This window comes from Thamnophis elegans, chromosome 10, assembly GCF_009769535.1.
Source record: "Thamnophis elegans isolate rThaEle1 chromosome 10, rThaEle1.pri, whole genome shotgun sequence".
Classification (NCBI taxonomy): domain Eukaryota; kingdom Metazoa; phylum Chordata; class Lepidosauria; order Squamata; family Colubridae; genus Thamnophis; species Thamnophis elegans.
Genome location: NC_045550.1, coordinates 46,049,961 through 46,062,271, shown reverse-complemented (window position 1 = coordinate 46,062,271; position 12,311 = coordinate 46,049,961). Strand labels below are relative to the sequence as shown.

At 38.8% G+C, this 12,311-nt stretch overlaps 1 protein-coding gene across 2 annotated transcripts in view; it reads right to left on the bottom strand.

The window, feature by feature from the left end:
* The window catches only part of ARHGEF26 (Rho guanine nucleotide exchange factor 26), a 70,323-nt gene extending 63,833 nt beyond the window's left edge, over positions 1-6,490 (bottom strand). The window contains exons 1-2 of one of the 2 annotated variants that reach the window (XM_032224770.1): positions 6,201-6,490; positions 2,702-3,803 (exon numbers count right to left, since the gene is read on the bottom strand). In XM_032224770.1, coding sequence (XP_032080661.1) covers positions 2,702-3,754 — 1,053 coding nt within the window. In that variant the 5' untranslated portion in view covers positions 3,755-3,803; positions 6,201-6,490. The remainder of the gene's footprint in view (positions 1-2,701; positions 3,804-6,200) is intronic. The other variant, XM_032224771.1, reaches the window with a different exon arrangement.
* Positions 6,491-12,311: the final 5,821 nt, after the last annotated feature.

Here is a 12,311-nt window from a genome sequence, read left to right as displayed (position 1 = left end):
GGCTGGGCCGCACAACACATTAAGCTAAAACTAAACAAACCACACAGTGGATCAGGGATACTAAAAGAAAACCCTAACATTCTTCAGATGATCTCTACATTCCAAGATGGAATTTTAAAAAATAAATCTTCAAATTCTTTGTTTTTTTTAAGTGTTTAATACAGGGGTGTCAAACTCGATTTTATTGAGAGCAGCATCAGGGTTGTGTTTAAGTTCAGGAGGGAGCAAGGGGCATGGCCATGGCGGGCATGGCCAGCTTGATATCATTTGTGTTGGAGGTACCTGTGGTGGCCTGAGTGCTCTGCCAATGAAAATGGGTTCTCAAGCTCCATTTTTGGCTGTGATCGCCCCCGGCAGCCGTCTGCCAGCAAAAACAAAGCTTGGGAAGGCATCCCACGGCCCTCCTGAGCTCCGTTTTCGCTGGCAGACGCACCGTGGGCTAGTCCTTTGCTGTTTCCATGGTGGCCCCACAGGCCAGATCTAACCACCCATGGGCTTTGAGTTTCACACCTCTGGTTTAATGCATACATTCCTGCATAAAATCTCTGAAGTCCCAGGTGGGTTTGATTATGATATTTTAAAAAGAAATATTGGGTGGACAGCTTTCCTTGGGGCCTAGAAAAGACTGGACTGTTAATTAAAAAAACATGTTGCTTTTAGTAAAGTCAAGATTTGGCAAACGTATATACAAAAATATCCAATAAAAAAACCATATCAAATAGCAATAGGACTTAAACTTATATACCGCTTTACAGTGCTTTACAGCCTTCTCTAAGTGGTTTATAGTCACTATATTGACCCAATCTGGGTCCTCATTTTATCAATCTCAGAAGGATGGATGGCTGAGTCAACCTTATACACTGTATATGTGTTGAACTCTGTAATTAGTTATAAAATGTTGCCTTTGCACAAATTATTTGACTTTGAAATTCTGGGAAATTTAACTTTTCTTTATGAAAAAGGTGCTACATGAATAGATAGCAAGAAATCCTGTCAGTTTCTTTTGACTAATATGAATTAAGATGCCAGAAAAATTTGATTTGTAGAATATCCAGCCACTTAATACAATTATCTAAAAAGAAACCCCAACTCAAAATAATTCTAAATACACACACTGGAATTTAGATGGGACATGTAATATGCACAAAACATTTGAATTCATTAGCTTGCATCTTTGCATCCTGCTCCTCTCATTTGTCAGTTCCATGATTGTCCTAAATAAAATTAATATAAACTTTATATACACATATTTACAACCAGGAAATCATTAGCACCATAAATATAATAAATAAAAATATATAATAGCAATAACACTTAGACTCATATACCGCTTTACAGTAGAGAGCTCTTTACAGTGCTCTCTAAGCGGTTTACAGAGTCAGCATATTGGGTCCTCATTTTACCAATCTCGGAAGGATGGAAGGTTGAGCCTGGTGAGATTTGAACTGCCAAATTGCAGGCAGCCAGCAGTCAACAGAAATAGCTTGCAGTACTGCAGGCTAACCACTGCGCGACCATGGCTCATAATCCCAAATCTTCAATCAAGTCATATTGACATATTCTGGAACAATCATGTTTACCATTTCAATGTCATAAACTTGAGAATCTGAATAGAAATGTATCAAAAGTAATCTCATTCTTATACATATAAACATTTTAGGTTGCCAGTCCGCAGCAAATTAATGCATGAGTTTGTTTTTTTCTGAGATAAGAGGCACATGGCTTACCTCTGATCCTAATAAGAGCTAGAGTGCCAAAAGGGTCACAGAAAGTCACTGCTCTCAACAGTTTATTTCTGCACTGAACAATACTCCACACCAGTTGTGGGTTCCGGATCCTGTTGCAACTGGTACAGTGCAACGGGGCCAGGTGTCCACCACATGCACGCGCACAGTGCACGTGTGCATACTTACCACCCGTGATGCTCCAGCTGCTCAGCGGAGCATCGTGCAGGCGACGTACGCTTCATGCATGGAAGCTCCGATCAGCTCAAATACAGGTAAGGGCAGCGGGTGAGTGGGCCCTCTGGAACACCGTACCGGAAGGTACTTGGTGCTCCCAGCAGGCACCAGTACGCTCATACAGGGGCGTACCGGTTATATCCCACCACTGCTCCACACTAACCAAGTTTTGAACACAAAGAGGAAAAAAATGGGTTTGTATCCAGAGCTTGTGCTAGAGTTGAGAAACATCTCAGACACAAGACTTCATCCCATATGCCATAGGGATAAATTTTTGGATAGCTACTAAGAGCACTTAATGAAATAAAGAAGTCACTGTAATGTTCCAGCCATAGAGTTTCAATTAAGTTTCCACTTAACAGAGTAAATAAAGGATTATCACAGATAATGAAAAGTGGGTGATGAATTGTATAAAAACTTAAAATGTGTACATTTTAAGAAAAATACTAAACTATTAAGTTTTTTTCCTAAATGGGTAAGATTACATATAATCGCAAAGGGCCTGTTCAGGAAGATTTCAAAGATTCATTTGGTGATATGGCTGTTATCACTTAATTGTGATGAGCATTTCCTTTCTCATCCTTAAACCTGTAAGATTTCTCACGTTTTTTCTTATTAATCTACAGTTAAAATACTATCCTGATCTTGCAGCATAAAAACTAAAATAGCAAAAGTTCAGAATAAGCCAATCTGTACTACCAAGGACTGTAAACTATTAATAATTTCACTTATTTACTTACCTTTATTCTTCCTAAACTAGAGAATTTCTCTTTATCTTCTATGACTGCCTTCAGCCCTGGCTGACAGAGTTTGTTTTTCATTTTAATATTGGCAATACCATCAAAGTCAATACCACTCACAACAGCTCGTCGGTATGAAGTAGACCTCAAGCTACGTTTTAGCATCCCTGGGCTTTCCACATCCCCTTCTGCTTCATCTTCACTGGCTACCAAAGGAACATCAAGTGTCTCCACCATGCTGCGTACCTTAAGTACCCTGCTGTTTGGCTCTGAATTCTGACCATTAGCTTTGCCAATCACTCTCGTTTCAGAAGCTAAGCTCTTAGGGATGAGCTGCTGTTTCCCCACTTTTAATGCAGCAAGACTATTGGTGCTCAGAGTCACAGATGGCCTATCAGATTGGTCGTTCCGATTTGATGGTATTCTTTGCAGAGGCAAATGTGGAATGTCTGGGGGAGCATGCAGGCAAACAGGTTCATTTTCTAAATATTTAGGAGGTTGACTGGATTGTAATGCTAAGGCAATGGTTGTGTTATTGTTTGGCAAATGCCCAATTTCTGGTGGCGACACTCCAAGGCTTGATGTGAAAACAATATGTTCCTTTTCAGGACTAAGTGATGCTTGCTTAGAGGCCTTCCTTGCGTAAGTTGATTTACTGCTTGCTGAATCTATAGAACCACTAGACTTAAAGTTTATAGAGTTATTTGAAACCATTTTCAAGATTTGTGGGGTCTGATCAGAAAGTGTAGAAGATAAGATTCTATGTTCTGGAAACTGAACCTTTCCGTTTGGCATACTTTTACAGGTCAAAAGCAAGGGACGTCTTTGAATAGATTTGCTGTCTGGAGAAGTAATTGTTTCATCAGGTTGCATTAAAGTGAATGTGTCTTTGTCTTCCACAGGAAAATCTGTGAAGAGGACCCCAGTGGAACTCTGATAGGACTGTGGTCTAGTTTTGTTCTTGGTATACAAATGCCCACGATGCGCTGATCTTCTCTTCCACAATGGTGTAATGTTGTTATTGGAAAAGTCTACTTCATTTTGTCCATCCATTACCCAGAACTGAGGTCAATTCAACATCAACACAGGACTGCAATATGTCCTATTGCACAACAAAAAAGGAAAAACAAAAACTTAAAATCATTCAGTAGCTACAATCTAATAAATTCTTCCATTGATGGGAAGAAATGATAGAGGAGAAAGTGTCCATCATTTCAGTTTTATTTTTTTTAATAAAAAAGGAACTGTTTATCATTTCCAAAGCATGCCTAGTACTGTTGGAAGAGGATTTGAGCAGTAGCAGCTAACATAGCTAATGGATACCATTCAAATGCTTCTCAAAAATACAGGGGAGGAATGGATTAAGTTCTAGATCCTTCTTTTAAACAGTAATTTCCCGTGCCCCATTTATGCAGGATAATTAGCAGATGTATTGATATTTCTCATTCAAATTGAAATATCAAAAAATTGTTTCAGTGTTTTCCATCTTCCCACAGACTCCGATCAGTGTGGTTAAAGAATAGAGAAGAAAAATTATGTTCCATAAAATGAAATAAATGCTTGATGAACACTCTAAGACTTTAGGCCTACAGCTAGTGAGTACAGTATACTAATAGTAGACCTATGGAAGCAGAATTTAAGATTTAAATAAGTAGGCAGTCTCAAATGTATTTTTGCAGTTATTCCCAGCATGATAACATGAAAAGGTTGACTATATAGAAAAAAAATAGAAATTTCTATTCTATTGAGGTTTTTCTGAGACATTTAAAGTAGGCAGTTTCTTATTCTACATGCAGTTAAACAGCAAGACTGTTTTTAAATAAAGGGGTCTACTTAATTACAGCACAAGATTACTAGCCAAGAATAATTTAACATAAGCCACGTGGTTCCAGAAGGCAAAGCAAAGGAAAAGTAATCATTTGTATTGGATCAACTTCTGTTGATCTACAAGTAAGTCACATTCTGCCCTCCAGCAGACAGGCAAATTAAGAACTCTTTATATTTCCTATCACAAATAAATTCTGTAGAAAAATATTTCTTTTAAGTTTGAAACCTTGTAGGGTATGCAATAGTTATGCAGACTGGAACATTTTTTTTCTCCATCAAACCTAATTTCACTCAATAGCACCACCAATCCATATTTCAAATACTAATATGCAAATATTTCAGGGTTATTAAGAAAATAGGTACAATTTGTCCAAATGTTAACAGTGCTTTTGAGAACGGGTGGAGATACCTTCAAATATATCCCAAAATGTACACAAGGAATCCTAAGAAAGTAGCTACTGTAGGACAAACCTGTTCCCAAGCTGTTTCAACGAAGAATAATGGCATTACACAAATTTCACCTCCTTTCCCAGATAAATAAATCCTTCTTAAATTTACATTGAAGAAAGTACCAATGAACTCCAGGGTATTCACTTTTGAGTTAACATGTATGAGATTGCAGTTCAGCAGCAAAGTTTGTGCCTCCTGCCAGCAGAATCCCAATCTGATAAGCAGAACTGTACAAAGTCTAGGAATATTTTACAAACTTGTATATTTATTACACAACTTTAGCTTTTAAAAGCAAAAGATAGCAGAAACTAACATTTTGCTTTTGGACATTTGCTCCAAAATACTTAAAATAAGGTTTTAGAACTGTATTTGCTCCAACAACTCCATGCTCAAGTATGCCTGCCCTGTTTACTCAATTGCTTAGCCTAAGGCTGAGAAAACCCAGGCCTGTTTTGAGGATAAGACCCCTTCAGCGCCATGGAACTTGTGGGAAAACATGTACAACATTACAGAGTTAGTACTAGGGACGTCAATAAACAAGAATTCCAGCATCCCCATTAATCCAACTGTAGGCCATAATACAACCGTTCCAGGACTCCAGCACTCTGATAGGGTTTGGAGGAGTTTATGACACATAATGAAGCACAAGAAGAGGAGGGTGAGAAACCTTCTGTGCAGGATCCCTCGAAATAAACAGTATCTGAAACCAGATTATTTTTTGCCCTCCTTTTGTCCTTCCAGGACGGGCGGCGTAATCCTTCTGAAGCCTTTGAATTAAGCAGACTGCACCTTTAAGAAGAAAATTCTGAACACGCACTCCTGGTATGAGCACTAGAGTAATTCCTATATTATGCATTCCTCTGTAACTGGGTGCATACCAGTTTACCGTTCCCGTTAGCAGTGACATTATTGTCTACAGTAGTCTTCTGGAGGGTGTTGTGTGTGTTTGTGTGTGTGTGTGAGAGAGAGAGACCCCCAACATGAGAAACTCCTGCGGCTCAGCAATAAAAATGTGTTTACAATCCCCAACTCAGCCCTCCCTTCAAGATCCCTTTAACGGCAGCGTCTGCTAGGGAAACTTTCTGCGGGGAAGAGGAGAGGGGTCCTGCCAGCTTGTCTCCCAACTAAGGAAGCGCCAAGCGCCTTTCCCGCCAAAATATCAACATACAGAAAGCCCCCAGGTCAAGTCTAATCCTTCTCCAGTTAAACCCAGCCAACTCACCTCATCGGAACCGCACCAAAGGCGGCGGCGGACAAAGCACTTGCGAAGCTTCCGAGCTTCGGCGCAGCCAAAAACTTCCCTCCGGTTGCTCCGGCGTGCTCCAGGTCGCGCGCTCCAAACTCGACCTGCTCCTTTGCCCTCCTGTCCAGTCCCCGCACCGTGTTCGGCCTTCTTCGGAGCCCCGCCTTCTCAATTCGACAGGAGGGCGTTAATGTTTAAGCCTAACCCAGCTACTCCTGCCGCCGCCTCGCGGGGACTCGGGCGGCTTAGACCCGCGAGTCCCCCCGAGGTTTTCTCAACCCGCCCCCAAAGAACTTGGTCTGATTTGCATGCAAAAACACAACCCTCCCGTCTGCTGCGCGATTGACGGAGCCGGGAAGGGCTTTTAAGGGCGCGGGGAAATTGTCCCATCAATCACGCAGCGTTTGGGAATGAGACTCCCCGGTCCTAAAGGCTGTAGGGGATGGTGTCCAAAAGAGGCGGAGGAGGAAATAAGGGAGCCTGGAGTCCTTTGAGCTATTTTAGTCAGTGGGACTAACAAAAGTGCAAAGATCGCAATAGACAAAATATATGACACATTATCAGACCAAAACATGTGAGGACCCTGCAAGACCCTTAAAAAGGGATCACCTGGATGAGGCATAAAAACCAAATCACGTGGTTGGGATGGTCATATAATTAAATGAAATAAAGCTTGCCACCAGGAACAAATTTAGACGGGGATAAGCAATCTAGAACTTTGCTTCCTCCTTTATCAACTTACTGTATATACCAATGAACATGAAGACTTGCACGTTATCCTGGTTCATGCACAAGTTAAACTGGGTTTTCTTTAAACAAATTAAACTGGGTTTTCGTTAAACCTGCCATAATTTCGGCTGCCAGGTCTAAATGGCAGATATCCAGATGGCAAAAAATACGGAAAACTTAGGTCATTTTTGCTGTTATCTGGTTGAAACTTGGATGTTTGCCACGTGGATATGTTAGTTTGTTAATGATTAGTCAAATGACGATACCAATTAAATTGAGTAAAACCACATGGATATTGTAGCCCTACCATAGTGGACTGATTCATATAATGCTAATATGTAATAAGCTTTCACAGCATTAAATCAAATAAGCCATATTATGTTGTAGGGTTTTTAATTATGTTCTGGTGACAAGTTAAAGGTATTGGAACCTAAATGGAGGCTTTGGCTGTTACAACTCAGCAGGACTTGAGCTACACTACCTCACTCAAAACATGGAGCTGCATTCTGTAGCCTCAGTAAAGTATAATCTTGAGCAGGCATAAATTTGGAACTTTTTGCATCTATCCAAATTTTCCAGTCTGATGTAAAGTACTAAAATGAGCCTATTAAAAATTAGATCTGACCTTTTCAGTGACTAAAGTACTAAAACAGTAAAGAAAAAAAATCCTAGGAGCTGAGAAATGTGAGGTTCTTCCTGCATTGTCATTTTTGGACCATGATTTCACTGGACAAATAGGAAAGAAGAAAAGTACTTTGTCAAATGAGATACGTCTTTCTATGTTAAAAAGGTTCTGCATGCTTGTTGTGAAGTTAGTCAAATAATTGTCGAACAATTGTCCATTATTACTCTAACCTTTCTATTCATGTGCAAATGTCCCAATATTTAATCCATATTTCTTATGGAAGAGTTGTGAGCCTAAAGGGTTGAAAAGGAAAGTGTCCATACAATTAATTGCAGAATTCCCATTATCTTTTTATTATTATTAAAAATGTACATTATAATGAAGTACAATGAATACAAGGAGATTTTCCACTTCTTCTATATCCCCAGCTGCAGTCATTTTTCTGGTCTGTTATTCTTCGGTCACATCTACCTTCTGCTATCATTTCACAGCATTCCAAATGAAGTTTTACAATGACATCTAGAGAAAGTCATGGTTTTGTATTGTAAATAAGCAGAATAATCTTGGCCATCTTTGTAAATTACTAAGCACCAAAGCCTGCAGCTTCAAAGATGTTGCAACTTTTTGAAAGCTTTGGCACATGCTGTAATTTTAAGGATCAGAAGAAAAACATTTAAAGTAGTAAACATCACTTCTGTATCATGCAAATTTGCCAAGAGGTTTTTAGATAGCTTCAAGAATTTCAAAGGCTCCTGTATGTATTCATTAGAATTCCTGTAGGCCAGTCCTTTTCAAATTTGGCAACTTTAAAATATGTAGATTTGCCAACTTCTTTTTCAGAGAAGCCTTCTACCTCTATTTGCATGTCAGCTAGAAATCAAGCAAGCTGGAAATCGAATAAGTGAGGTTTTCTTTATTATTGCAATTACATGATTTTAAAAAATCGCAACTTTTCTTTTTTTATAAATAATTTTTATTAAATGTTTTGATCTTAAAAACAACAGGAAAGACACAGCAAAGAAAAAAACACAATAAGACAAAACAAAACAAAACAAATCTAAAAAATCACAACTTTTCAACTACTGTGTGGTTTGAATTGACAGGATTTTCTCTTATGTCCCTGCTGACAATTTTGTATGCTTATATCAAACTTTTGATAGGATCAGGGATCAAACCAGAAAGTAACTCTACATTAAAACCATGAGTATAAAATATAAAAAGAGGTACTACATTTCTTAAGACTTAGCAAAACTGAAAAAGTATGGATTAACTCTTCTCTAACAGAAACACTTTTCAAACCAATTTCTTGAATTAACTTAGCCCCTACGGTAAAATAAGATCTTCTGACACAATGAATAGCAGCCAATGACTCCTATACATCAGTTACATATATATGCAAAAATTTCTCCAAGCTACTAGAGGAAGCATTCAGAATTACATGAAACTTCTAGATGCGAATCACATTTTTCTTCTTTTTTAATGCAAAGTGCTTCCCTCACTCAAGGAAAACTAAGGTGACTTCATACAGGTTTACTATTTCCTAGATAATAGATTACCAGAACATGTATGAGCCTTTACACACAGCACTGTAAGTACATCACACCATATCACTAAACAATCAGTTTTGGTAATTTATAAAATGCACTGAAAGATTGTGTGGATCTTTTATTGTTCCATAAAGCTTTGGTAAGAAATCTTCAAATTATGGCTTACTGCAAAGTAGGAACTTAGTTGTAATTTCACTGTCTTTTTTTTTCATCAGGGCAACACAGCAATTATGCAATCCATAAATTTTCAAACCAAAATAATTATTCAGGCCAAAATGTAATGCAAACAGGTCCTGTATTTAAATTGATACTGCCAGTCGTACATGCATACATTAAAATTCCTTTATTAGTTATTTACAGCATCAGTGGAACAGCCTAGCAACCAGAGTTTTGTCCCTATCCCTACGAGGGTGACCTTTGTCAGACCATGATTTACACAGCTTTATCCCACTGTTTTCTAAATCACAAAACCCCAGCAAGGCCAACAAACACAAAGGAGGATAGAGATGGTCAAGACAATGCATTATTATGCCAGCAACATTTTCTACTGCCACCATAAAAATTGAACCCTGCTAAGGACTACTAATGAGGACAGGCCTTAAGGGGTGACTCTTTCTATTTGTAGAAATCTGTGACCGCTGTTTTTTAAAAAAAATTTAATGTGTTTATATGCATGCCACCCTTAATTAATGCCTCTGGACCAATTTACAGCGCAGTAATTAAAATACATTAATAATCTTAACAACCACCTTTAAAAAGAAGGACAAAAAGTAGTTGTTAAACCACAATATTCAGCAGGAAATAAAGTCCAAATGCCATCTTTCATTGCTGGTAAATAAGAAGTAGTGTCAAAGGCAATATAATTATACCATCTATTTCTAAGTACAGGAAAAAGGAAACACTTCTACTAGTAATTTAGATTTAAAATCTGAGCTTTCCCGAAGGATGAATAGGAATGGCATTTCCTTTCTTGTTTCCTGTTCCTCTTTCACTGTTCAAGAAAGGCAACTAAAGCTAGGAAATAAAGAACTATTTCGCCAGCAATATTCTGCAGATTTTATTTATTCTGTGCTCTGCCTACTTGGAACATATACAGAACACAGTTCTGTTCCTGGGAGGTCAGATTTAATTCTTAGGTTGAATAAAGTGAGTTGGCAAAAACTCATCTGGTGCCAGAACCCCAAAATTATTCAGTTTTCTAAATTTATCTGTTGCTTTCAAATTGGGATGATGGAAAAAATCAAGTATAGATTAGTTCAACATGTTTTCTGGATGATTATAGATGTAACGTGAAGTTTCAATCATTTTTTTGTTTCTTTGGAGTCAGGTTATTTATTTATTTTTATTTATTTATTAAACAGATTTATATAGCCACCCAACTCAAACATACAGTAAGTCTTATAACAAAATTGCTTGGCCAGGAATTGCCAACTTCAGATAAAGAAGACCTGGTTTGAAGGCCTCTTTATATTTTATTTGGATCACTGTAACATGTTCAAAACAATTTGTAGGCCACCACTATAGGAAAATATTCCATCCATTTGTGTGTGGGGGAGGGTAGGGATTTGGATACCCTTCATTGATGAAAGAAATGTCCTTCTGGGTTTGGCTCCAAGTGGGGAAAAAAACACTGGAGACATGGAGGCTGCTTGGAAAGATGGTTTATTGGTGGATAGGACCACATGGCTTGAGTCCTGAACAGAAAAGGTGATCACATGCTTCAATGTTGGTGCAGAAGAAGAGAAGGGCTGAGGGAGGGGCTTGTTAGGCTTTTTATAACCTGTTCAGTCCCACCTCTCTGTTTCCTGTTCCTGTGTAAGAAATGTATTCTGATTGGTTGTCAGACTCCCATGGGGCCATGCAGGGGCAACTCTCTAGGCTGTGTTTTGAATCCAGGTTTGGTTGAGTTCTTAGATGCCATGTGGTGAGTTGGGGCCAATATTATCATGCTTTAACCCCATCCCCCTGTAGCTGCAGTAGAGAAGCCTTTATTATGTAAAGTGGACTAGCTTGGCCTTCTTAATGGCCCATTGACAAAGTGGGGATGGGCAGGAAGCTACAGGCAGCTATTATGTCTTTTAAAACATGTTTCTTTCTTTTCACATCCAGATAAATATTCTGCCTTTTCAATATTTCCTAGGATATTTCATTTTTCTGGGAGAGGGCTGGGTGATAACTTCCTACAATCCTTCATAACAAATATTACAAATATTACTTCACTGATTTTCAATTAATTTTAAGACATAATTAAATATGCTGGTTTTGGTCTACAAAGCCATAGACTAGGAGCATGTGACTTTGTCAGCTTGTAGGCCATAACAGACTTTGCATAGTATGTCAAGGAGCATATTTCAAAACTGAGCGATCTTCAAGAGTTAATTTTTAAAGGATGGATATTTAAAGAACTGAAATTGTATCTCAAATATAGATAGTTCTCGAGTTACGACCACAATTGAGCCCAAAATTTATGTTGCTAACTGAAACATTTGTTAAATGAGCTTGTCCCATTTTACCACTTTTCCTGCCACATTTGTTAAGTGAATCGCTGCAGTTGTTAAATTAGTAACACTGTTGTTAAGTGAATCTGCTTTCCCCCTTGACTTGCTTGTCAGAAGGTCACAAAAGGTGATCACATGACCCAGGGACATTGCAGCCATCATAAATGTGAATCAGTTGTCAAGTATCCAAATGTAAATCATGTGACCATGGGAATCCTGCATGTGAAAAATGGTCATAAGTCACTTTTTTCAGTGCTGTTGTAATTTTGGACAGTCACTAAATGAATTGTTGTAAGTCGAGGACTACCTGTATTTGCAAGCCTTAAGGCAATTATTTTGTTCTGTATGGGAAAAGGGCCAAAATTTATGACCTGTCCTAAATTTCTCTCCATGAAAGGCATATCAGTGGGCTGTATTTTTCTGCTGTTGGCTAGTGGGGCTAGATCAGGGGTGGGTTCCTGCTGGCTCTAACTGGTTCGGTAGAAGAGGTTCATCAAATAAACCGTACTGGTTAGAAGAGGTTCCACCGGTGGACCTGGAAGTAAGTTCCGGAACGCCTGCCCCATCCCTGTTGCTCACTCGCCCCACCCGTTCCATCGCAGCTTGCTCGCTCCCCTGCCCATCCGCACTAAACTAGCCCAGCCCACTGCTCACTGATTGGCTGGAGTCAACCCGCCCACCTCTAACACCC